Here is a 27,657-nt window from a genome sequence, read left to right on the forward strand (position 1 = left end):
AATAAAGTGCTATTGTTTTAGTATTAATATGACCCACTAAGATGACCATATGACTTTTCCTACACTTTAACAGTATTAAAACAGTAATAAAACTTGCAACAGATTTCAAGCCATTAGTGTCATTACAAATACAAAACTGTAAAAGCTAAATAACAATTGAGACTATGGAAATTATTAGCTTATAGGACTTTATTTTCAGTAAAATTAGAGAAACCAAGATCTACATAAAAATGGCATATTTTGTAAGGCTCAGTGTTGCTAAGGAGATGCTTCCTATATTGCTATATGTGCCTCATGGTTTTATGCGAATTTTGCTTGATGCAGCCAAGTATTTGATGAGCTACATGCTACAAAGCATTAGTACATGATTGAAACTTTAGTAAAGCACTGGCAATCAAACATTCAAAGCTTTAGAATCGCAAAAATATTCAGCAAATGCAAGAAAATATGGTATTTTTGAAATACAGAAGAAGGAGAAGGAGGATTTGTGGTGAAATCAAAATGTGGTAAATACAAATGCCCTGAAATTCAGCTGAAGTTAATCCAGAGTCTGAATAGGGTGTGATCTTTGTGACAAATGCCATAAAATTCCCATCCACTCCTTAATCTATTGCAAAGGTTCAGGGAGTGTGTGTCTGTGTTTAGTAGTATTGTGAGAACAGTGCAATAATCTAAGTTACTGCTTATGGAAAACTAGGAATGATTTATTAGCTTATATAACACACTGGAAGGATCCAGGATCAGAACTTAGCATGATATGAATTCTAGGATCAAAAAGCAGACATGAATAGTTCCACCTTAGTTATATGAAGTTAGGACTATAGCATCACAAACCTTGCTGATCAAAATAATAAATTGTTGTTGGAAATAAGACTAGGTTTAATGGAAAGTGGGGGAGATAGACATCTCTCATAAGTCTAGAAAAGTAATACTTTAAATTTCTCTAGGAAAACATGAAAACCAAACATATAATTTATTGAACAAGACTTGTGTGTCCCTTACTTCTTATTTATATCCCTGATCTCAGTTATCAGAGCAATGAAATCTTGCCCTCCTCCATCCCAACGTATCATCATAAATGTTGACTATGATTTTCTTTAAATTGTTGTGTTCCTGAGAATATGATACAATTAATTCCAGCTTGAAGTCAACAGGTATGAACAAATTTATTTCTTTGCTGCTTGGTTTTTCTTAATAAACCATAGTCACAGAACAATAGATTTAGATCAATAATATGGACATCTACCCCACAATTCTTAATCACAAAACATTTTTGAAAAATCTCTAGACAGAGAAAATACATTGTTCATTTTCATTTTTTAATGTTTCAAAATGGGTTTTCCATAAAACACTACTGTAATTTCATACAGAAAGCTATTCAAGTTTAGTTAAAGAGAGTAATTAATAGTGCAATGTAGACTTGACACCCATCTCTCTCTTTGGGTTCAATAAAACATAAGACCACAGCCCAAAACTTGATCTATCAGTTGCTTGTCTTTAATCAGTATTAAATACAGGTGAAACTCGAAAAATTAGAATATTGTGCAAAAGTTCATTTATTTAAGTAATGCAACTTAAAAGGGGAAACTAATACATGAGATAGACTCATTACATGCAAAGCAAGATAGTTCAAGCCGTGATTTGTCATAATTGTGATGATTATGGCATACAGCTCATGAAAACCCCAAATCCACAATCTCAGAAAATTAGATTACATGCAATCAATAAAACAAGGAGTGTACATAGAACAATATCGGACCTCTGAAAAGTATAAGCATGCATATGTACTCAGTACTTGGTTTGGGCCCCTTTTGCAACAATTACTGCCTCAATGCGGCGTGGCATGGAAGCTATCAGCCTGTGGCACTGCTGAGGTGTTATGGAAGACCAGGATGCTTCAATAGCAGCCTTCAGCTGTTCTGCATTGTTCGGTTTCATGTCTCTCATCTTTCTCTTGGCAATGCCCCATAGATTCTCTATGGGGTTCAGGTCAGGCGAGTTTGCTGGCCAATCAAGCACAGTAATCCCACGGTCATTGAACCAGGTTTTGGTGCTTTTGGCAGTGTGGGCAGGTGCCAAGTACTGCTGGAAAATGAAGTCAGCATCCCCATAAAGCTCATCTGTGGAAGGAAGCATGAAGTGCTCCAAAATCTCCTGGTAGACGGCTGTGTTGACCCTGGACTTAATGAAGCACAGTGGACCAACACCAGCAGATGACATGGCTCCCCAAATCAACACAGACTGTGGAAACTTCACACTGGACTTCAAACATCTTGCAGTATGTGCCTCTCCATTCTTCCTCCAGACTCTGGGTCCTTGGTTTCCAAATGAGATGCAAAAGTTGCTCTCATCAGAAAAGAGGACTTTGGACCACTGAGCAACAGACCAGGTCTGTTTTTCTTTAGCCTAGGTAAGACGCTTCTGACGTTGTTTGTTGTTCAGGAGTGGCTTGACAAGAGGAATACGACATTTGAAGCCCATGTCCAGGATCCGTCTATGTGTGGTGGCTCTTGATGCACTGACTCCAGCCTCAGTCCACTCCTTGTGAAAGTCCCCAACACTTTTGAATAGCCATTTCCTGACAATCCTCTCCAGGCTGTGGTCATCCCTGCTGCTTGTGCACCTTTTTCTTCCACACTTTTCCCTTCCACATAACTTTCTATTAATGTGCTTTGATACAGCACTTGGGGAACATCCAACTTCTTTTGCAATTACCTTTTGAGGCTTTCCCTCCTAATGGAGGGTGTCAGTGATGGTTTTCTGCACAACTGTCAGGTCAGCAGTCTTCCCCATGATTGTGATTCCTACTGAACCAGACTGAGAGACCATTTAAAGGCTCAGGAACCCTTTGCAGGTGTTATGGCTTAATTAGCTGATTAGAGTGGGACACTTTGAGCCTAGAATATTGCACCTTTTCACAATATTCTAATTTTCTGAGATTGTGGATTTGGGGTTTTCATGAGCTGTACGCCATAATCATCACAACTATGACAAATCACGGCTTGAACTATCTTGCTTTGCATGTAATGAGTCTATCTCATATATTAGTTTCCCCTTTTAAGTTGCATTACTGAAATAAATGAACTTTTGCACGATATTCTAATTTTTCAAGTTTCACCTGTAAATTTGCTTTTTCCTTTATATTTTAATGTATTTATAAATATGAGATAATGACATACAGATATTCCAGTACATAAAGTCCCCTCTTCTATAATTATATTCATTTTCTGAATAAGCATCTCTTCAAGTTATCGTTTGACACCATGAAGATATATCAAATATCAAGAAGCTGATGAAATTCCATCAAATACAAGTTTTCTGAAGACCCTTTATTCAGAAGAATGGAAACTAAAAGACATAATGTGTCAAAATTATTTGATCAATCAAATACAAATAGGAACTAAACATACACAATCTAGAATAAAAAATTCGGATAGGATACTCTCTGCTCACAAGGCAGTGACCCAGGACCAAGGGGTTGCCTTATTCTGAGAGGGGGTCCTTCCTCATTTCTAGGATCCAATGGAGGCAAGAGCTTCTTCAACGGACTGTGTATTCCTCTCCCCAGTATAAATGCCACACTGTAGCTGGTCATCCTTCACAACAGCCCAGGACATCTGGTTGGTAGAGAACTTAGCAGCCCACTCCCCTGAACTGCTAATAACAATGACGCCGCCTAAGCCTCCAACTCTGGTTTGCATACACTCTAGCGCAGCATCAGCAGCCTCTCCTGGTGATTTCCCTGAAAAATCAGAACATGAAACATGCCTTAATTTAAAAAGAAAGAAGTGAAAGGTACATTTTCAATGGGTAAACTTTTTTTTATATGTACTACTGTTTAAATGGATAAACTAGTTTAAATGGATAAACCAAGATACATTTTGCATTCTGCCAACAAACGTTTGAGGTAACTTTTGAAGGGGGTGCCTTCAAGTCAGGTTCGACTCCTGGTGATGGCCTTGGCTAATCCTTCCAATTTTCTTGGCAAAGCTTTCAGAAGTGGCTTGCCATTGCCCATTTCCAAGGGTTGAGATACGGTGACTAGTCCAAGATTACCCAGCTGGCTTTGTGTTAAAAAGTGGGAATAGAACTCATGCTCTCCCAGTTTCTAACTGGTGCCTGAACCACTACACCAAGCTGGCTCTCTTGCGGTAATTAACATTGATTAACAAAATACATGTCTGAAAGGAAGCATATCCAAAAAACTGCCATTAATTCTATGAACATAAAGGCTCTTTAGACTCGTGGCTTTCAAAACAAACAGAAGTGGGGGGAAGCTTTCCAATTCAGGTGGACGAACTTCTTTTGAAAGTGAAGAGCACTTCAAAGGAGATTGTGATCTGACAGCTGTTCATCACAAAGGAAGCTGGGATGAAAATTTCCATTCAGTCTCCTCATTCCCATTGTTTGTGACTACTAAATCTTTTTAGTTTGATTCAGTGGAAGGCTTCCTGCCCAAATCTAATTCAAGGTATGTTTTGCTAGATTTGATTAATGCCTGACAATCATGCACCCTGCAGCTTTAATGACTACAAATGAAGTCTTCTAATAACTAAAATTATTCTGCCAGCTGTTTTAATGACAAAAAACTTTCTGTTACTGAAAAGAAGAGTGGATGGGTCTACCTGTGTCATAGACATACAAGCTTACTTTTCTGGTTTTGTTTCCGCTCCCTTCCAAATGAATGGTTTTATAAAGATCAGTCATTAATATTCTGGACAACTTTAAAGAGCATCATTTTATCACTGTGAAATAAGACTTCTATTATTAAGCTAATAGTAGCCTATGGGGCCTATTAAGCACGGCTACTATAATGCATGTTAACTGAATGTTTTATTAAGTTCCAAGGGTACAGGAAGCTCAAAACAATAAACACTACGAAAGCAAAAATCATTTAATTAACTGTGCAGTTAATTCAATGTCCAAAAACAAAAACCCATTGTGTGCGCAAAATAATTTCAATGCTATCTTTCAAGATTTTTTTCCCCAATTTATAATCTTTATTTGGAAGTAAGCCACTTGACTTAAAAATATCAAATGACATCAGGTATGAAGTATAATCCAGGGCTCCTCAACCTTGGCAACTTTCAAGATTTGTGGACTCCAATTCCCTAGCAAAGCTGGCTGAGGAATTCTGGGAGTTGAAGTCCACAAGTCTTGAAGTTGCCAAGGTGGAGGACCCCTAGTATAATCCATAAACAGATAACCACCAGATAAAAGATTTTCTTCTTCCTCCTAACAGAAATGAAACCCCAGAATGGAAACTATTCCTATGCTTATAAAGCAGAGCCCCACCCTTTAAAACACCAAGAAAGAGGAAATATTCACTCTAGCAACAGCTACGAGAGCAAAGTTTAGCTATTCTATTTCTGTGAGGGAGCAATTCACTTCTTAACCTTCAGCTGAGCATATCCTTAGGCCATATTAAATTGCCTAACTTTATCTGAAAAATGCTGATTATATTATACATTTCTGTTATAATAGTCTAAACATGAACATAAGCCTACGCATCCATACTGATTGAAAGCTCTTCTTTGGCTAAAAATATCAAACCAATATTGCCAGGTAAAGTACCTTGAAATGTGATTTAACCTGGAAACTCTTAGCTGTCTCACTGTTGCAGTAGCACCAGTTTATCTTTTCTATGTTATTATATCAGGCCTGTGTATATACACGTACACATCCATGCAAGCCAGAGTCACACTGAGAATCAATGCCATATTAATAGCAGCTACCAGCTTTCAGGTTATAAACCTCGTGGCTGTTTTACAACAGACTCTGCAACGTTTTCTTACCCAAATATTACTTCAACGTTTTATATTTTATAACATTTTTTAAAAAGTTGCTGAAAATGTATCCCACCCCTTCACATAAACTTCATTTATGTCAGGCTTCAGCAAAAAGCTAGCCCACTTGTGCTGTTGGTAAAAAAACAAAAAAACCAACAACTAAGCACTGTCAGACATGGTTAATTCTAAGCCAGGGCTAAGAACTCAGAAGTTCAAAAAGGGACAACCATTTCTACGTATCTAAGAAAGTGTTGCTGTGACTGTGCCCGGTCATTGGGAATCAACCACGTCTCAGGAAGATTTTGTATTTTCCTGACATTGCACAACTCTGTCTTGAAAGTTCTGCAACAGAAGAGGTTTCTTCACTGCTTTTGTAAGGTTGCAGGAACATACAATATCAGCCTGTTTCCAGGGTTACGTTCAACTTCCTGTAAATGGGCTTTCACTCAGATTGCTGATTTTTCCTTCCTCATCATCCCTGCAGCTCCCTATCTGCTCAAGGGCTAGGGAGTCATGCCTAAGAGCGGATTTAATAATAATAATAATAATAATAATAATAATAATAATAATAATAATAATAAGAAGAAGAAGAAGAAGAAGAAGAAGAAGTAGTAGTAGTAGTAGTAGTTGGAGGGGACCTTGGAGGTCATCTAGTCCAACCCCCTGCCCAGGCAGGGAACCCTATACCATTTCAGACAAATGGCTGTCCCGTCTCTTCTTAAAAACCTCCAGTGTTGGAGCATTCACCACCTCTGGAGGCAGGTTGTTCCACTGGTTAATTGTTCTAACTGTCAGGAAGTTTCTCCTTAGTTCTAGGTTGCTTCTCTCCTTGACTAGTTTCCATCCGTTGCTTCTTGTCCTGCCTTCAGGTGCTTTGGACCCCTCAGATATTGGAACACTGCTATCATGTCACCCCTCACCCTTCTCTTCGTTAAACTAGTCATACCCAATTCCAGCAACCGTTCCCTATATGTTTTAGCCTCCAGTCCCCCAATCATCTTTGTTGCTCTTCTCTGTACTCTTTCTAGAGTCTCGACATCTTTTTTACATCGTGGTGACCAAAACTGGATGCAGTATTCCAAGTGTGGCCTTACCAAGGCATTGTAAAGTGGTATTAGTACTTCACGTGATCTTGATTTGAAAGGAAAGAATCTGCTCTGCTGGCTGATGCTGTTCTGGGTGGCTACCACTGGACTTCAGTACCACTGCTAGTATGAAAGCAGTGTTTTTCATATGGATTTCCTTTTTTTTTTACTAATTGGAATAGTACTCCAATCCTCAAGACAGGATTATTATAGAAGGGATTATTTTCTTCATACGTGAAAATGTCTTAAGGAACTCATTGAGCGTCCTTTAATTCCTTCTTTAATATTTAACTTAAAACTGGAACAATTTGCCCGTATTGTAAGGTAATTTAAAGAACATTCAGACATAAAAGTGGCTAACGTAAAAAAAAACAGCTTTTATATGCTGATAAAATACGCCATATAGTAATTGTAAATATTCTGCACTCAGATTTATTGATATGGTACAACAATATGGCATGCTGTCAGACTATTCAGTTAACAGAAGCAACTCTCATACGCTTCTGTTAGGCTCCGTTAAATCTATGGAAATTTGTTTTATTGGGTATCTTAAATATTTGGAAATAATTATTTCAAGAAAACTTTTTCTCATTTGGAGATGAAAATATATTAGATTGTTTGTATCTGATCAGTGTTTATGACAGTAGTAAAGCTTAAAGAACCAATGAGTAGACCAGTCTCTTGGAATCTCTTCAGATAAGATCAAGATAGGAGATCACCCACATATATTGCATCCAGATAACTATTCCTTGTGGGGACACTGTAAGACAGTGGTTTTCTGCCAAGTTTGAGTGCTGGGAAAGGACAGGAATCAGCCATAGCTAGAGGAGACTTTTGAAGACTGGAATCAGAAAATAGTAGCCACAATATCAACAATTCAGTAATGATGTCTGTTAATGATGTCTGCTTCTATGGATCAACTATGTCCAAAATATCTTATTAAAAATGTCAGATATAGAAGAAATTTTAGCTGACAAGATAGAGATGGTATCAAAAGCGGATTTACCACTGACAGGCCAAGAGAATGATTTAGAGAAAGGTTATTACGTGGGATCTAAAAAAAAAAAACCTTGAAAGAGAAATACAACCGAAAAATTAAGAGAGTAACCTGCATAGCTTTTTCCTATTCGAATTAGAAAAGAGGCTTGTTAAAGCCTTGAAGAACTCTGTGCAATGGGACAAAGAAGAAATGAAGAGAAATCAAATCCTACAACTATATTTGACTGTACTACAAATTAAGACTATTAGAAGTAAAAGGAAGGAATATAAAATTGGTTGATCAAGTTTAAGCAAGATATGTTATTACTTTTGGTAACCCTTTATGGACTTTCTCATCACAACTGAAAAGATGATGCTTTATGGATTTGTCCATAAGAGAAAGGATATTTATGGGATAAAGTGATAATTGTTTCTATCAGTTAAAGGGGGTGAAGAATCATTACGTTTGTATTTGTTGTGATGAAGGTTGGAAGTCACTTCTCTATATATTTCTTTTTTTCTTCCGTATATTCTCTTTTCTTTTTTCTTGCATTTTTTACTCTTTTCTATTATCTTTTCTTTCAGATTTAGTATTAGATTTTACATTATTTTATAAATAGATATAGAAATATATGAAAGTAGAACAATCCTATGAACTTATGGGGTGTATATTGCAAAAATATACATTAACTCCTATGTTAGTACTCTTAACTTATTTTAAATAGATTGATTATTAAGAAGTATGGAAAGACAAGCCCCTTATCAAGCCTACATAGTAGACTTGAACCACGTAGTATAGATCACATCTACTTTTATTGAAATAGCTATAGTAACAGAATCTTGCAGGTCTGAATGTGTTTCCCCTCCCATTACTTTATTTTTGTGTGAACTAGAAAGAAGATTGTCCGAAACATTTTCTCCAATTGCTTTCTTGATCTAGGTAGGATGAAGCTCCACTTATTTGATCACTGTCTTGGTAGAAGCTCTTCCTCTGGTCTTTAAGGGCCAGTCCCTATGCCCCCTATACCCCTATATTTTTTTTAATCTAAACTGCAGTTTTTGATGGTTTTATGATTATTGTAGGTAGGCGGTCATAGAAATCAGTCATAAAACAAACAAACACACTTCCATGCTTTTTAACTTTATCACTGGGCATATGTTTTAACTTTTGTTTAACTTTTGTAGTGAAATTGATTGTCCTTTTACAAGAAAAGACAGCAGCCGGTTCGCACCACTTTGGCAGAATTGGTAGCTAATTTTTTGTTGCCCAGGCCCAGAATGGCATCCACAAAGAGAACCAGTTGTTCACGTATTTGAATCCCACCATTGATTGCCAGTCTTAGACTGTTTGTGTGTTCATTCTCTGCTTCTAAACAGGATCTCTATGGACAGAATGGAAAGATTGACCAATATTATTCTGTGTGGTCAAGGTTTACTGCTGCATTTAAAAATTGAGCTGATGCTTTAAAAAGGCTATTATAGGTATGGGTTTGTTTAGTGTGTTTATTTTTCTTTCTGTATTCCTTTCTATTTATTAAAGCAATTTGTAAAGAAAGTTTGACTTTCAGTTCTGAAATTTCCTAGTGGTCTCCAATCAAGCCTCAGCCAAGGTTATCTAGCTAGTTAACATCATCTACAAAACATATATGATTTATTTTAAATTCCTATCCAGCCATGAGGCTTCCTTTGTGACTCTGAGCCTGTCTCAGCCTAATCTGTCACACAAGAGCCAGCAGTGCCAGCAGTGTGCTGCAGCTGCCAAAAAAGCCAACACAGTGCTAGGCTGCATTAACAGAGGGATAGAATCAAGATCACATGAAGTACTAATACCACTTTACAATGCCTTGGTAAGGCCACACTTGGAATACTGCATCCAGTTTTGGTCACCACGATGTAAAAAAGATGTCGAGACTCTAGAAAGGGTACAGAGAAGAGCAACAAAGATGATTGGGGGACTGGAGGCTAAAACATATAGGGAACGGTTGCTGGAATTGGGTATGTGTAGTTTAAGGAATAGAAGGGTGAGGGGTGACATGATAGCAGTGTTCCAATATCTCAGGGGCTGCCACAAAGAAGAGGGAGTCAAGCTATTCTCCAAAGCACCTGAAAGCAGGACAAGAAGCAACGGATGGAAACTAGTCAAGGAGAGAAGCAACCTAGAACTAAGGAGAAACTTCCTGACAGTTAGAACAATTAACCAGTGGAACAACCTGCCTCCAGAAGTGGTGAATGCTCCAACACTGGAAGTTTTTAAGAAGAGACTGGCCAGCCATTTGTCTGAAATGGTATAGGGTTTCCTGCCTGAGCAGGGGGTTGGACTAGATGACCTCCAATGTCCCTTCCAACTTCTTCTTCTTCTTCTTCTTCTTCTTCTTCTTCTTCTTCTTCTTCTTCTTCTTCTTCTTCTTCTTCTTCTTCTTCTTCTTCTTCTTCTTCTTCTTCTTCGTCTTTTTCTTCTTCTTCTTCTTCTTCTTCTTCTTCCTATTATTATTATTATTATTATTATTATTATTATTATTATTGTTATTATTATTATTATTATTATTATTATTATTATTATTATTATTATTATTATTATTATTATTATTATTATTATTATTATTATCGTAGTGAAGATAAAGTGGGAGGAACAAGTGCCAGATATTATGCCTTGAGCATCTGAGAGAGGAATGTTTTAATCTAATCCTCCCAAAGAAACAGAAACAACCTTCTCTACATCCCATAACTAAAAAGCTAAAACAGGAGGCCCTTGAGGCAGCAAACTCTTATTTAAAACACAATTGTTATCTGATCCCAATGCAGACAACCTTTCACGTGAGGGGAAACAATGTTCAAAATTAATGTGGCTAAACATTTCTTGTCAAGTTGCATAAAACAGAGATCAAGTGTCCTTTAATAAGAGAGCCAAGAGATCAAGGGCTTTGCAGACAATATATCTACCAACACTGTTTTGCAACTCAACATTTTCTGTTAAACTGTTTGAAGTTCTCAAGTAGCGCAAATTTGCAACAAAATCACACTTTTCCCTGTAAGCAACTATATTCAGAAAAAAGATTGGATTAATATGTGTACAGATTGCAATAGAAGTCAAGTGTTTAGATAACCCAAAAGGTAAAGTTTTCCATGGTCAACCATATTTAGATTATGTTATGGTCACATGAACATCCTGTTGCCAGCTTTTATCAGCACTCTCCCACATCAATATCCAGATTAGAACATTAGTTTTCAATGAATGTAGTATATTTAAACAGAAGTCAGAGAAAAAAAAAGTATTTAAAACAGATTTAAAAGGCTTCAGCAGTAACCTAAACTCTTCAAGCATATTTGTAGCTAAATGTGAAAATATGACATGAACATTTTACAGTCGTGCTTTTTTACTTATAACCAACACCAACACTGCATGTAACTATTTTTTTAAATAGAATTATTCCAGTATATGTTGGTAGAATGTCACCTTAGGTTGATTAGACTGAAATCAACACAAATATCTGAAAAGAGAAAATGCTGATCCCTGAGGCCAGCTGTCATTAGCTTGGTAACACCCAAATATATTTCAATTACAATAATTCCCATCCAGGATGGCTTCATGGAGAGCACTAGATTGGAAAAGACTGACCTAATATATTAAATTGTTTCGTCTTCTCTTTACCAATTCCATCAATTACTCAAATACAAGGTGTAAGGAGCCTCGTGTTAGTTTGGTATACTGATAAAGCCAGTAGATGTTCAAGATAACAAATAAAATTCATGTAAAAACAGAATGATTCAACATTACCCAAACAAAAATTTTTAAAAATGAAAGAGCTGGAATATTTCTTGCAGTAAAACCATAAATTGGCATTAAAAATACTTAAAACTTGACAAATAGGAAGGCCACTAATGATGACTGCTGATAGCAGAAAACTCCACAGGCCTTTTACTCTGAATAGCAAATCAGAGCCCCAAACATTGGCCCGTTAAGAGTAGCAGATGCTAGAACAAGCATCTGAATTTATATCAGATTGCATTTATGTGCATTAGCTCCAAAATCACTATTTGTTGCATGTCCAAAGTGCTTCCAACATGATGCATCCTCAAACTGAAATAACCAATGACACCGTTCATCAACTCACTGTGTGAAATATTACTCCTTCATGCTTTATATCAGGGGTCCTCAAACTTGGCCCTTTTATGACTTGTGGACTTCAACTCCCAGAATTCCTCAGCCAGGCATGCTGGCTAAGGAATTCTGGGAGTTGAAGTCCACAAGTCATAAAATGGCCAGGTTTGAAGACCCCTGCTTTATATAATGTAAAACTTCTGGAACATCAGGATATACCTTGCTCCATATGGTAAAGAGTAAGTCTTGCCAGAATCACTTTCATAATGCTCTCTCCATGGCCAGTGGTGGAGGTGGCACCAACACTATTATCTGCATAACCACCACTTCCTGGGAAAGAAAAAAGATAAAAAACAGCATTTTAGTAACCCACTTCTCCAATCAGTATCTATGTATTACACGGTATAGGCCAGGGATAATATCAACTATATTTTGGGGTCTTATTAACAATGAAGGGGCTCAAGCAGAATGTAATTGTCTCAGCTTTCATGAAATTATAAAGAGAAGGTAAACGGTGGAACGGAACACACACACCCCAATGCGTCCCCAGAAAAGAATGCCTACGAAGCTGTTTCCATGAGAAAAGCATGTTCAGAGAACATATTTTAGTATTTGAACAAACATTCCTAAAATATTTCACACTTTCCACTCCATCAACTTATCTCGATATATGGTGTTTCCTAAAAGCTATGAAATCATCTCATCTTAAGAAAACATGCCGTTCAATAAAAATAGCTTTGTTTGAACTACAAACTGAACAGTTGCTTGCTGGTTCCACTTCAGTGCTTTACATTTTTCCTGTTCAGATTTAAAGGATCTGGTTCTTTATGGAGCAGGGATGGCCTCCAGAAGACCTACAAGCCCTTATTATTTCTGGAATGCAGTCACTGAGCATTATGAAATTATTACTGGTCACGGTGCATTTTATGAGAATGAGGAGACACATCTATGGTATTGTTCTACCTATGCATGCTGTATCACCAACGCGGCCAAGCCGTTTGTTAGTAAGTCCTCCTGTTGATGTTGCACAAGCTACATTTCCTGCACTGTCGATAGCAACGGCTCCAACTGTTCCAAGGTCTCTGCCAAAAATAGCATTTCAGACAATTAGCTGCAGATCTCAAAGCATTTGACAAACAAACACAGCATCTGTTAGCATAGGTAGCTATTTTTCAAGTATGAAATGACAATAGGCCATCTTCAGACTGAAGCCATGAGTCTCTAAGCAGGTTCATTTAGAGGACTTAGCAAAGCAACACAGCTAGGTTACTGCACTATGGGGTTTATACTTAAGCTGCCACAGACTTTTAACTTATGTAAAATTATTAGAATCCCAGATTTCTATTCAGTTTAAAGAAGGGGTCTTCAAACTTGGCCCTTTTATGACTTGTGGACTTCAACTCCCAGAATTCCTCAGCCAGCATGCCTGGCTGAGGAATTCTGGGAGTTGAAGTCCACAAGTCATGAAAGGGCCAAGTTTGAAGACCCTGGCTTAAAGTTTTTCCTCTTTTCTCACAAATGGCCTTTGACAGCGTGGACAAATAGGATATTTCTTGTGGACTACTATCATTCTCATTTTCTTGTAATTGCTTTGGGCTGCTACAGCTACTAAATCCCACAAATTGCAATTCTGTTATCAAAATAAATGAAAAGTCAGTATTTTTAACACCAAAATCCTTCCAGATCACTTCAAAGACCTATTTAAATGACTGGTCTCAAACTCAAATCATTACAAATGCTGCAGGGCTGGTTAATTAGACCAAAGGCTACAACACTGAGGTCATTTTATATATTGATAGAACTGTGTGAAGTGCATGAAAAAGAATTGCAGCACACAATTGTACTACACCTCTCTCATTCTCTCAGTAGCTTTCCAGTGCTGTTGATTCTTAATTAACAGATGTGCAACAAGGCTGCCTCTATCTTTCTGAAGAGCAACCTTTATGTGAACTGAGATCCCACCATTGTTTTCCTACGCAAGGCCTCTCTTTCAGCTGAAGTGCCCTGGGAGGGTGAAGGAACACGGCCATCGCAGTGAGGGTCGAAGCCAAAACTTGATCCCCCTATCATTCATTGCCACATCTTACAAATTTAGAATACGATACAGCCGGGTAGGGTAGAGTAGCTGCACTCTTAGCCTTGCACTTCACAACCAAGACTGTCTCGTTCACACTGCCGCACACCTCCCGATTAAGGCTTTAGAGCAGGGGTAGGCAACCTTGGCTCTTTTATGACTCATGGACTTCAACTCCCAGAATTCCTGAGCCAAGGTTGCCTACCCCTGCTTTAGAGGGAAAAACACAGCTCCATTCCTGAGTTGGGCTGTGATAGTGCAACAGTGCAGGGCCAGGAGTTACTATCCAGTCTGTCCCACCAGGTACAGAGCCAGTTTTCATTCTAAACCGGCACCAAAGAGATGCTACAACAATGGCAGGTGCAGCCATCTCTCAGCCTGCACCACCAAAGCCATTAAGTCTGAGCCTCTTCTACATCAGCCTAAGTCGAGAGCATTGGCATACTTCTGCACTGCACTACCACTGGCTGCCACTCTCACGCTACAAGGTGTGAGCTGCAGTTTTGAGCTCTTGCTCCAAACCCAGTTTCTTGCTTCACACAGCCACAAAAGAGGAAGACAGGAGAAATTGCATGTAGCAGCTTCCAGTAGTTCACATTCGGAAGAAACGCTCCCTCTGAATTTGGGGAAGAGATTATGTGGGTTGATTGCTCTTCTTTAATTTTCTTCATTCAAGCAGACAGAACACCAACGCTGATAGTTACTTTTGACATTCCTGAGGGTTCCAGTCAGCCTCAAGGTTTTTCTTCCACCTCTCCAATGACCTTTCAGTGATTAATTTTTCTCCAGGAACCTCAGGAATTCCCATGGCCCTAGCAAAGGCAGAGGCCCCTTGGTCAGTCAGCAACATGTGGTCCGTCTGAAGGAAAGAGGAGAGAAGCAGCCACTCAAATTGCTGCGCAAATCAGTTTCAAGCCACGTACACACAACCAAATAGAATGGCATTTCAGCAGCGTCCCATATGTAATGTTGTTTGCCAAATACTTGCAGCAAATGCTATAGCACAAAGAAAGAGGTGCACATTTTAATGCATTCGTTCATTTCTGCCTTCACTTAAAGAGAAAAATTCTGAACCTGGGCAAGAATGCCACCAGAAATTGATGTGTCAACATAATTTGAGGGACGCGGTGGCTCAGTGGGTTAGGCCGCTGAGCTTGTCGATCAGAAGGTCGGCAGTTTGGCGGGTCGAATCCCGAGTGCCGCGTAACAGAGTAAGCGCCTGTTACTCGTCCCAGCTTCTGCCAACCTAGCAGTTCGAAAGCACGTAAAAATGCAAGTAGAAAAATAGGGACCACTACGGTGGGAAGGTAACAGCGTTCCGTGCGCCTTTGGCGACTAGTCATGCCGGCCACATGACCACGGAGATGTCCTCGGACAAGCGCTGGCTCTTCGGCTTTGAAACGGAGATGAGCACCGGCCCCTAGAGTCGGAAACGACTAGCACGCATGTGCGGGGGAACTTTTACCTTTACCTTTTACAACATAATTTTGATTTCTTCAATTCCAGGGATAGAATCACCCATCTAATTTAAAGGGAGGCATGAAAGAGATGGATGATGTTTTTGCAATAGTGTTTTTTTAAAAAAAATAATAATCCAGGAAAAAATCTCTGGAGAAGAGCTGAACAACTTGTCAGGGGAAAAGATTCTGTCCTCTGTAGCTTTATGCTCAGTTCTAATGTATGTTCAATGCAAGAAACCACAGAATTTTATGTTGATGTGAAGCAGAACAGTTTGAAACAGAACTGGTTTTTTTAGCCATGCAGAAATTGGGACTTTCCTTTGCTGAACTTCTATTGCAAGATGCTCCCGTCTTTCACATTGCCTTCTAGCTGAAGGCAGTTTCATAAGGACATACACCATTTATGCCACTTCTCTTGAAGTACTCCAGTTGTGTCCCCTGATTTTATTATGTCACACTCTATCTAATAACTTGTTCACAACATATGCCAATTGTTTCTTTTGTTAAGGAGTGCCACCAATGGTACTAGGAACACAGTGTGTGTGTGTGTGTGTGTGTGTGTGTGTGTAGGCACAATATGTAAAGTTTGCTACTGTACTAAACCCTTTGTACTATCGTGCACTATCATGACAAGTTTCCTGGGATTAAGGATATAAAAGTATTTATTTTGTTGGAGATCATTTTGAACAAACAAAACTTGTGAACCCCCAACAACAGGCAACAGAGATTGCCAGGTGCTGGAATCCCATGCTGAGAGCCATAAATCAACTTATGTAAGGCAGAAGGTTTATAAAGACAGTTTATTCTTATGAGTCTAGAATGTTCCACACCTGTAGAAAAAAATTGCCTTGTGCATTACTGCCCTCTTCTGCTTTTCCTTTCAAAACAAACTCAACAGCTTTCATGTGAAAAGAAAGTTACTTTACGTCCAATGGGCCTAATTTTCAGGCAGCATATATAATACAATAATTAATATTCTTAAAGACTAGACATTCAAATAAAAATAATTTTGGGATAAAGCAGTACATTTATAGTTTATAGTTTATAGTTATAGTTTATTTGATTTATATACCGCCCTTCTCCTTGGTGGGACTCAGGGCGGTTCACAGGGCATACATAAGAAACACTATACAAAAATTAAAAAGAATTAAATCCATGCCCAATTAAAACAGAAGTACAGATTAAAAACAATTAAAAGCCCATAATCCCCCATCAGGCCAGACCAGCTAATTCGAACAGATGGGTCTTCAGGCCCCGACGGAAAGTTCGAAGCCAACTGAAGGCATATGTGACACTTCATTGTTTTTAAATGAATTGCTAGAAGCATTTCAAAAAAGATCCTAAGCTTTGGGTGGCATATTGTTATTCATATGTAAAATGTGTTAATTTTAGTTGAATTCATGCTCCCAATTCAAAGATACATAGCTTTATACATATACACACTTAAAAGACAGCAATAAAACCTGTATTATATTTTTAATTATAAAAGTAAATCATTGAAAATATATGAAAGTTTAAGAATTGTTTGCATATATTCCATCTTCAGCTTGCTTAATGAGCATGTGATTTCATTTAACTCCCACTGTATAGATATCTAGCTTTTGCCGAAGTCTTCTTGTGAATCTAAAAAGCTACTCTCTTGAACTGTTATAAACTATATGCTTTAATTATGAAAAACCCAAGGTTCAGTTTTACATTTATAACAGTCCAAAATACTGGATACATTGAATCTGCCAATACAGTGTCCCTGACACTTCACTTAAAGAATTGTGCATACCAGGGGGTAAAATGGTTCCAGGATGCATGTAGCTGAATGTGAATACAACCAAGAATATGGAAAATGCATTCTGTTGGAATCTTGGTTTTTTGGCTATTAAATATTACTTAAAACTAGATATTAAAAATGTTGTAATGTTGTAATTTAGTTAATTGCATTCTACCTTCTTCAGATTTTCCTCAAAGCTTAGCATGGGGTGTGGAGGCATCAAAGAATTCATGTTTATTAATCAGGCATAAATCAGGAGTTACAAATTCATATCATAGCAATTGCAACTTCTGTTTAGTACAGAGATGGGCAACTTTTTGCTCTTGTTTTTGTTATACAGCAGAGGATCTACAGAATGTTCAAGTATCTTTCTTTTTTTTAGTGAGCTAACACTGAACAAACTGCAAGTTAAATTGGAGACTGCAATGTAACATCCACATTTGTACAATATCTTCTGTACACACCTACCTAAAATGAATATGAATTGGCTCCAAACATGTTAGATTTTTCAGTGCAAGTCATGAAAATGTCTCTAAAGGCGCCTCCATATTTTGGTAGATTTCTAGATGCTATCATTTTAATACAGTAGATCTATCCTGAGGAATTAAAAGCTTATGAAACTGCCTGACTTAATGAATGGGATCTCAAAGGATTGCTTAACATGGTAGCCTCAAGAATGTTACTTGTCCTCCTCTTGTGTTAGTAAAGGTAAAGGTTCCCCCGCACATGCGTGCTAGTCATTTCCAACTCTAGGGGTCGGTGCTCATCTCCGTTTCAAAGCCGAAAAGCCAGCGTTTGTCCGAGGACGTCTCTGTGGTCATGTGGCTGGCATGACTAGATGCTAGAGGCGCACGGAACGCTGTTACCTTCCCACCGTAGTGGTCCCTATTTTTCTACTTGCATTTTTACTTTCGAACTGCTAGGTTGGCAGAAGCTGGGACGAGTAACAGGCGCTCACTCTGTTACGCGGCACTCAGGATTCGACCCGCCAAACTGCCGACATTCTGATCAACAAGCTCAGCGTCCTAACCCACTGAGCCACCACGTCCCTTTTCTTGTGTCAGTAGAGGGAGCTAATATGGTGCCATGATAGGATACGAAGCCTTGATCATTTTAGAAGCGTATACAGTACAGCAGAACAACACTCTAAAAGAACCAAGCAGCATTTGTAACAAAGATTTTAATAACATGATTATCATTTGACATTTTCAAAAGGAATGCCACACTTCAATTTTTCACAAGTTAGAAAGCTTAAAATCTTTACTAAGATAAAATAAATCTCCCCACATTAACACGATAGCAATATGGTTTTATATGTGGGACACAGAATGTATCAACAGCACACAGCATTCAATCGTTTTTTTAACCAGACTGCTTTTGAACTCCCCTTTTAAAGTATATATTCTCCCTGTAATGATATCTTTATTTTTTTGCAAACTTGGAGCACCTCCAAATCGACCAACACTTCTCCTTTGTGCATAGATTGTACAGTTTTAACTTCACAAACACTAACCCTTGGAGAATGAATTCATTAAGGAAAAAGGAGCATGCTAAAAGTATATGCATCGTCTAGCACAATTAGTACAAAGCATAGCATAAAATGCTAGAAAGCTTAAAGCCTAGTAGAAAGGTGCTGGAATATTCTGGAATATATTAAGAAAAAGACCATAGGAGTTCAAGCACTTTCTTGTACGTTATAGTTAAAAAGATGTTTAATATATCAGAGGCTAAGATACGTGTGAATAGAAAAGTGAAACTCCAAATATTTTACGTAAGTTCAGAGGCAAACTCAGCTACATTGAACATAAAATTTCACGCAGGAAAACACTGTTCTCAGGATAGTCTGGGAAATCATTGGCTAAGAATTTGGTATAATTCAGCTGCTCGAGCATATTCCTGGGAAGTGACAGACTATAATTTAAAGCTGCTGTAATTTATCCTATTTTGTTCACTTTTGTCTGGATATACCCTTTAATTGCTTATTTGAAGATAAGAAAATCTAAACTTTAATTGCTGGTCAGCATTTTTATAGAAGATAAACCAATAAAATTAGTAAAGAAAAGTCTAATCTTAAATTTATGAGATGATATAGGCAAAAGCAATAACCTCTGAAAAGGCATTTTGGCAACTGCAGATGAACACACCTGGAGCACCTCAAATTAGGGAAAGCCCTTGTAAGTGCATTTAAACCCCTGAAAAATCCATTTAAGATTATAGGAGATTATTATGCTCTTTATTAGCCACTGAGCACTTGCATATCATTACCAATCCTAAATAAAAATAGTCTGCCTGCCTTTAGGTTCATGGCCTCTTAGAGTGATTACAATTTCTTCCAACAAGCTATAAAATTTCTTCTATGCACAACATGGTAACAAGGAGGAAGGATGGACTATGGCACTACAGAATACAGGGGTATCATGTTTAATATTCCAAGAGCGAACAAGCTTTTTGCAAGCAGAACACACAAAAGAGAAACATTTGAGTCTAGCCCAAGAATGGGGAGCTTGTGATCTACCAGATGTGACTGAACCTTAATACTAAACATCATGAACTGTTTGACTCTGCTGGATGGTAGTACCAATTCTAGCATTTAGCAACATTTGGCAGGTCAGAGAATCCCGTTTACTGGCCAAGTTATATACCAGCTTTCTGTTTATATGAAACCATTAAAAACGTAGTTATCACCTGGATTGCAGCATCTCTTCCTATTATATCTTTACACAAGGCCAGAGGTCACAAAGCACCATAGTACTTCAATCAAACCACAAAGGGAAACTGATTTTGCTGAAGATCACCCTTGGCATACCTTTTCCATTACAAGACGAGCAAGCTTTATTGGGTTAGAAATACATTTCACGGCTGATACTGCTCCTGAGGCTAGATTTTTCCCATCCATGATAATAGCATCCATTTCTACTTCACCCTTCTCATTTAACACAGAGCCACAACCTAGGAAACAAGTAGAAAAGATATTAATATACCAACATGAAGCTAAACAATTTTAGGTAAAGGTAAAGGTTCACCCGCACATGCGTGCTAGTCATTTCTGACTCTAGGGGCTGGTGCTCATCTCTGTTTCAAAGCCGAAGAGCCAGCGCTTGTCCAAGGACATCTCCATGGTCATGTGGTCGGCATGACTAGACGCCAAAGGCGCACAGAAACGCCAAAGGCACATAGAAACGCCAAAGGCGCACAGAATTTTACACTATTTTAATTCATTTGTTGTTCAATACTCTTTAAATGACAGCTTTTGCAGTATTAAAATCCTTGCAGGAGTAATTAGTGCTAATCCTAACAGTATATATAAAACTTCTGTACATTTTCTGCTCGTGATATATATCTCATCCATCACATAGCAGAATATCTACTGCAAAGCTTGTTTCTTAAAAAACAAACCCTCAGGAAATTGGAATATATGCTTTGTCAATAATATAAGCAGTAATGTCAATAAAAGTAATACTAATAAAAAACTACACTTAGTAAAAGTAATACTAATAAAACTATATCTATGACCAAAATTTCACTCCCATTAATGTTTTGCAGCTTGAAATTTAAAACACCAAATGCCAAACATACTTGGCACAATCCTGAATAGGAATTTTGTATAACACAAAATAATGTTTTAGGATTTGTAGATTTTTAAGCATTCATTTAATTAGATATTGAAAATATCTTTTGTTTAAATTTCCTTTAAAACCAATTGGAGGATATATCCTTGAACAGCATTCATCCTAGCAAGAAATTAGCAGGTAAGGAAATGAAGGGATGTGAAAGAAAATCTCAACTTTTTGATTCCCATAATTGAACCTGTTATTAAGGGTATACAAAAACAGAGTAAAAGAAAGAAAAAAGATGTCTCCTACAAAGACCTGAGTAGTAAGAATTTCAGTTTGGAAAATTAAAAAGTTACCTGCATTAAAATGTGGATCATCTTCCATTAATACCACGGCTTCTTCAACAGCATCTAATGCAGTTCCTCCTTGTTTAAGGATACTGTAGCCTTTCAGTGCTGCTCTGATGACTCCAGAACGACTTCCATCTTCCCGCTCTTTAAAGATGCGACCAGCTCCACCATGAACAACAATAACTGGCTTCATGCTGTTAAATGTTTTTCTGGTTAAAAGAATGTAATTATTCCTTGGAACTACTATTCATTTTGTGTGTTTGTGTGTGTGTGTGTGTGTGTGTGTACACACACACACATATCCATATCCATATCCTTAATAAGACTAAAAATACGAATCCCAGGTGTGTGCATGTTAGAAAGAAAAGAATCGACCACCAGGATAGAAAAATAAACAAACGGTTTAATATGCAAAACACTTAGCTTTCATCGTCAGAGCGGTGAAACTACATTTATATCATTGGCGTTTTTGCGCTCCACTCATGGAACGCGTCACCGGTCTGTTCGTTTCTGTCGGCCGTATTTTCTTGAGCTGCCGCACACTTGTTTTTGTAGGCTGCGATTGTCTCTGAGTGTTTGCTGTCCGAGGGGGATCACTATCCATTCTATCAGTCATAGTCATTGCTCTTGTCATTGCACGTGTTCTCATACCGAAGGTTCTTAATGGTTGCTCTTCCTCTCTCTCACGTTCTGTGGTGTGGGGTCATTGTGTAGTTAAGCAATCCTGATCCTGGTTTGGCGATGTGCCCTGTAAGTGTTCACGTTGTCTGTGTTCACATTGTCCGTGCCATTCCTTTTCCCAAATCCTAAGGGCTTGGTATGCAGGGGAAGGTCTATATGACGGTTGATTGAGAGGTGGTCGGAATACCAGGCTTCTTTAAACAATCGTCATAGGCGATCGCCTTAACCCTCGCCAGATCAAAGGTGTGATTGTATGTGGCCATGTGTGCCCACACCTGTGAATGTTGTTCCTGTCTTCTGATTGCAAGCTCGTGTTCATGTATTCTAGTCCTCAGCCGTTTTGCAGTCTCCCCAATATAATTATAGTGGCAGTTCTCACATGCCATCTTATATACAACTGAGGACTTCTCTTCATTGGGAAGCGGATCTTTTGGGCGCATGACACGAGCACGAAAGGTCTGATCAGGTTTGTGGGCAACACTGACTTTATAGGGGGCCAGTACGCGCGCTGTGGCCTCGGATACACCATTAATGTAAGGCAGTGTTATCCGTGCCATCAAGATATTTTCATGTTGGTTACAGACAGGCTCACATGGTTTGCTATATCGCCTGATGAAATTCGGTGGATATCCATTGCTTCTGCAGGCACGGTAAAGATGGCACATTTCATCCTTTTTCACCTTGTGCGTGCTGCAGTGCGTATCCACTCGCTTAAAAAGGGTTCTAATACAACTAACTTTGTGAGTCATGGGGTGATTGCTCTTGTGCATGGCAGCTCAAGAAAATACGGCCGACAGAAATGAACAGACCGGTGATGCGTTCCATGAGTGGAGCACAAAAATGCCAATGAAAGTGCTCCAGCACTTATTTTCACGGGTGCAGGTATGTAGGTCTTGGGGTATTCGGGTCTTTTCCCATGTAAGATTGAAAGTGTGTTGGTGACATTTCGACGAGGTCCCACTCATCATCTTCAGGCTGGTGTCTTTGCTCGCACAAGCACGAAGCTGAAGACACCAGCCTGAAGATGACGAGTGGGACCTCGTCGAAACGTCACCAAGACACTCTCAATCTTACACGGGAAAAGACCCGAATACGCCAAGTCCTACATATATATATACATACATACATACACACACACACACACACACACATACATATATAATATAAAGGTAACGGTTCCCCCGCACATGTGTGCTAGTTTCCGACTCTAGGGGCTGGTGCTCATCTCCGTGTCAAAGCCGAAGAGCCAGCGCTTGTCCGAGGACGTCTCCGTGGTCACGTGGCCGGCATGACTAGACACCAAAGGTGCACGGAATGCTGTTACCCTATTTTTCTACTTACATTTTTATGTGCTTTCGAACTGCTAGGTTGGCAGAAGCTGGGACGAGTAACAGGCGCTCACTCTGTTATGCGGCACTCGGGATTTGACCCCTCAAACTGCCGAGCTTCTGATCGACAAGCTCAGCGTCCTAACCCACTGAGCCACCGTGTCCCTTTTATTATATATATATATATATATATATATATATATATATATATATATATATATATATATATATGTATATATATATATATATGTTTTCTGAGGTTTTCACGGGTGTTTGTATGTGGATCTTTGGTCATTCGGGTTTTTTCCCGCGTAGAGTTGAAGGTGTAGGAGCAACGTTTCGACGGAATCCCATCCGTCATCCTCAGGCTGGTGGCTTCAGCTTCCTTCTTCTGGGAGAAGCATGTGGTAGTGGCTGTTTGTTCCTCTTTTTTAAACTGCCAGAGGGGGTGTGTTCTGTGGGTGGAGGTGTGCTCTGATTGGGTGGGGGATTAAGTGTGTTTTGATTGGGTGGGAGTGTGTTTTGAATGGTGGGTGTGTTCTGATTGGGTGGGGGTGTGTTTTGAGTGGATGGGCTGGTCTCACACATAGCACCACCACAAACATAGCACCACCACAAAAACGAAGCCAAACAAAAGCAGCACAACTCACCAGCTCAGGTCTAAGGCTGGCAGCTGAGATCAGCCCATCCACTCAAAACACACCCCCACCCAATCAGAACACACCCACCATTCAAAACACACTCCCACCCAATCAGAACACACTTAATCCCCCACCCAATCAGAGCACACCTCCACCCACAGAACACACCCCCTCTGGCTGTTTAAAAAAGAGGAACAAACAGCCACTACCACATGCTTCTCCCAGAAGAAGGAAGCTGAAGCCACCAGCCTGAGGATGACGGATGGGATTCTGTCGAAACGTTGCTCCTACACCTTCAACTCTACGCGGGGAAAAACCTGAACGACCAAAGATCCATATATATATAATATATATATATCCATATATATATATATAATATATATATATATTAGATCCATATAATATATATATATATATATATATATATATATATATATATATATATATATATATATATATATAAAATATTATATTATATTATATTATATTATATTATAATTATATTATATTATTATTATATATTATTATTATATTATATTATATATTATATAATATATATATATATATATATATATATATATATATATATATATATATATGTGTGTGTGTGTGTGTGTGTGTGTGTGTGTGTGTGTGTGTGTTAAATGCTTGTTAACTATTTAGATTACCTTGCTAGGCCCCAAACATTAGACAAATCTAATTTATATATATATATATATATATATATATATATATATATATATATATATATATATATATATATATATATATATATATATATATATATATATATATATATATATATATATATATATATATATATATATATATATATATATATATATATATATATATATTTATGTATGTATATATATATGTATATATATACACACACATACACACACACACACACATGTATGTGTTTGTGTGTAAGCAAGTCTTATCAGAGTTAAACTATTCTAACATTTCTGCAGAGAGTGCAAGAAATCTATTTCCAGATATTTTCTTAAGAAGTGAGTGTCAAAGTCCAGTCTTATGCTCTTGAGTTTCAATGAATTTCCTTAGTTAATAATCACAGTGTAACATTTTTTAACACTCTTTTCCAGGCTCATGGTCTTCGTTAATAGCTTAGAAGTGCTATTCTCATACAAAATTTGAAGTATGTCTTCTGAGAATTTTGAAGTATGCACAAGCTGCACATATTTGAGACATATATAATCCTAAAAACTATTTAGCAGATACCTGTTATTATTTTATTTTTAAAAAATTACATTAGTTGATTTTTCAGTTAGACTAAGAGGCCTTTAGTCAATGATTCTAATAAACTACTTCACCAGTATCCTAATTACTATTCCTATTAAAAGCATTAAAGCATGGTGTGTACTCCATCATTCTTTTGTGTTTTATTATGTCAACGATCTATGAATAATCTGTACGCCTGGCCTCCTGGTTGAAACAGGAAGTGTTTCACAAATGTTTACATTTATCAAGAAAAGTGTACAATCCTAGGGTTGAGTTTACAAGCTGAAGTAAGCCCACACTGTGGTCTGCAATTTAGTATTCGGTATAAACCCACTACTATGGTTTAGTAGTACAAATAATCCATGATATTATGGTTTATACTGAACTATAATTTCAAAATCCTGGCTTAGCGTCATATGTGAAGCTAATCAATACCTTACTTTTTATCTCGATTTATACAATTCAAATAGCATGAGATGCATTAATTGGTGAAAAAACCTTAATCAATTTTCACAACTTTCTAGGGCATGAGCCCTACCTTCTAGCTTAGAAAACTCTTTTCAGCAGTTCAGTATGGCTTCCATCAATGCCATTGATCATATCTGTCAGTCTTTTATTGAAAATTCTAAGTGTGTATCTTTACAAAGCATCTTTACATCTATTGGAGAGCTAATCAGGGATACAAAAATCGAAGCCTTCTTGTACCAAATTGTGACACAGGACAGAACCTGAAGAATACAGATGAGAGAGAATCACCATTGGGAGTGTGTTCATTTGAGATAGGGGGAGACATACAGATTTGTTTTTTAAAGGTAATTCCTATTTTGAACAGCTAATTCTCAAGAGAAAGCAAAGAGCAACTATGTCTTACTCTGTTTGCACTTTAAACCAGTCAATTATTTACCTCACATTTCTTTAATATTTTGAACTTGCTTTTTTGGCATTTCATTAAGAAGTCTAGCAAACTAACATTTTTAACAATATTGGTATTATTTAGTACTGTCTGTAAGGAACATCATTTCTTAGAAGAGGTGTGAAAACCTGGCTCTTTACTCAGTGCTTTGGCAAGAGAGAATGAGAACCCTTTCTTCACTGCATTTGCTATCTTTTATCTTTATTGTTTATGTTTCATTGATTTTATTGTACATTAGTTAGCCACTTAAAGTCATTGAGAGGCAGCATATAAGTTTAAGTAATAATAATAAGATCTGGAAATAGAAGTTGAAACTTCTTATTGCAAAAGTATTAACAATAATAGGGCCTTGGGTGCAATCCCAAAACATCTGGAGCACCATTTGAACGCCATCAAGCATTGACAAAATCTCCATTAGTTAATTGACAAAGGCAGCTTTACTTGGAACAGCTTACATCCAGCCACCATACCATCACAACAACCTCTGTCCATCCCAGGTCTTTGGGAAGGATTCGATGAGTGGATTAAAAATGCCAAATCCAGTCTGAACGTCTGAATGACGGTGCAATCAGCCATAATAAAAATGCTTCAAGTGTGCTACCTCTGTTTCTTGTGCAGCAGCTGACCAGTAAGATGTCCAGAGAAATCACATTACTAAGAAACCATCACATATCTCGGAATGAAAATCTCCTCCCAACTGAATTCTGCCAGTGAAAATTGATTTTAGCACCGACAGCCAGCTTCTGCTGAGCAATTAAATGACCAACAGCTCATCAAAACTGTATTGCCTACAAAATCATATGCCATCAAGGCAGGGAGCACAAGTACCAGTACATCCTTTTGATGACTAGCTAACTTGCAGAAACAGTCGAACGTAAACACCTACCAGAAATTAGCTTGCTAAGAAACAAAACCACACTTAATCTGAGAACTCTGCTACAGATAGATAGATAGATGATAGATAGATAGATAGATAGATAGATAGATAGATAGATAGATAGATAGATAGATAGATAGATAGACCTTTATTGTCAAAGTACAACATGTGTACATTGAGATTAGCTGAGCCTCCCCCCCCCTGCTCTCTCCCCCCAACACACAGTGACAACAAACCCTCCATCCCACCACACTATGTGAACCAACTACACCACACACCGGCCTCCCAAGATGCCACAAGATCCAGAGTCCTGCTTCTCCCTAAGCAGTAAGCAACCGCAGGTAGGAGCTAGAAAAAGGCATACAGTGTCCCAGAAGCAAATATGAAGCCTCTTAATTCTCTCTTCTCCCCCCCTCCCCGAATTGGGTATGTCTCTTTTTTTGAACCCTGATCGGCCAGGAACCAATCCCTGTTAATACAACCTTCTCATCCTCCGAGAGTCGCATTTAAACAACCTGCGAAAAGCGCGCGCGCGCGCGCACACACACACACACACACACACACACCGGAAAAAAAAAGCATTAGACGGGAGTTACGAAAAGGGAGGGAAACCACTCTCGTTCATTCACTCACTACCTTGGTAAAAGCCAGATTTACTCACAGGTAACTGGACTTCTTCAGCTGCTCCCAACGCTTTTAAAAGAGTGTGCGCGAAACGGGCAGCGAGGAAGTAACGCCGGCTCCTCTGACTGGCGCATCACTTTCGTGAAGCGAGAAACAACAAAAAACGCCTCGGTCAGCTCCTCTCACCGACCTTTGCC

The 27,657-nt window shown here is 38.2% G+C and overlaps 1 protein-coding gene across 2 annotated transcripts; it reads right to left on the reverse strand.

The window, feature by feature from the left end:
* Positions 1-637: 637 nt before the first annotated feature.
* On the reverse strand, positions 638-27,657 carry ASRGL1 (asparaginase and isoaspartyl peptidase 1). Of its 2 annotated transcripts, XR_014024680.1 has the most exons (8): positions 27,498-27,657; positions 21,161-21,363; positions 20,057-20,199; positions 14,730-14,884; positions 12,915-13,033; positions 12,171-12,281; positions 3,443-3,742; positions 638-671 (listed from the first exon to the last, which is right to left on the reverse strand). XR_014024680.1 is itself a non-coding variant. In XM_081314472.1 (7 exons), the coding sequence occupies exons 2-7, from the start codon at positions 21,345-21,347 to the stop codon at positions 3,513-3,515; spliced, it is 945 nt and encodes a 314-aa protein (XP_081170598.1). In that variant the 5' UTR covers positions 21,348-21,363; positions 27,498-27,657; the 3' UTR covers positions 3,181-3,512. The 2 variants fall into 2 exon arrangements, 1 of the variants encoding a protein (XP_081170598.1); XM_081314472.1 differs by lacking the exon at positions 638-671 and having other exon boundaries at positions 3,181-3,742.

This window comes from Vipera berus (genome assembly GCF_964194415.1).
Source record: "Vipera berus genome assembly, chromosome: 1".
NCBI lineage: Eukaryota > Metazoa > Chordata > Lepidosauria > Squamata > Viperidae > Vipera > Vipera berus.

Coding starts and splice junctions, on each gene's coding strand:
- ASRGL1 (XM_081314472.1), bottom strand. CDS start 21,347: ATGAAGCCAGTTATTGTTGTTCATGGTGGAGCTGGTCGCATCTTTAAA. Junction 20,200..21,160: donor TGATCCACATTTTAATGCAG/GTAACTTTTTAA, acceptor CTTGTTTCCTAG/GTTGTGGCTCTGTGTTAAAT. Junction 14,885..20,056: donor CTCGTCTTGTAATGGAAAAG/GTATGCCAAGGG, acceptor TCTTTCCTTCAG/ACGGACCACATGTTGCTGAC.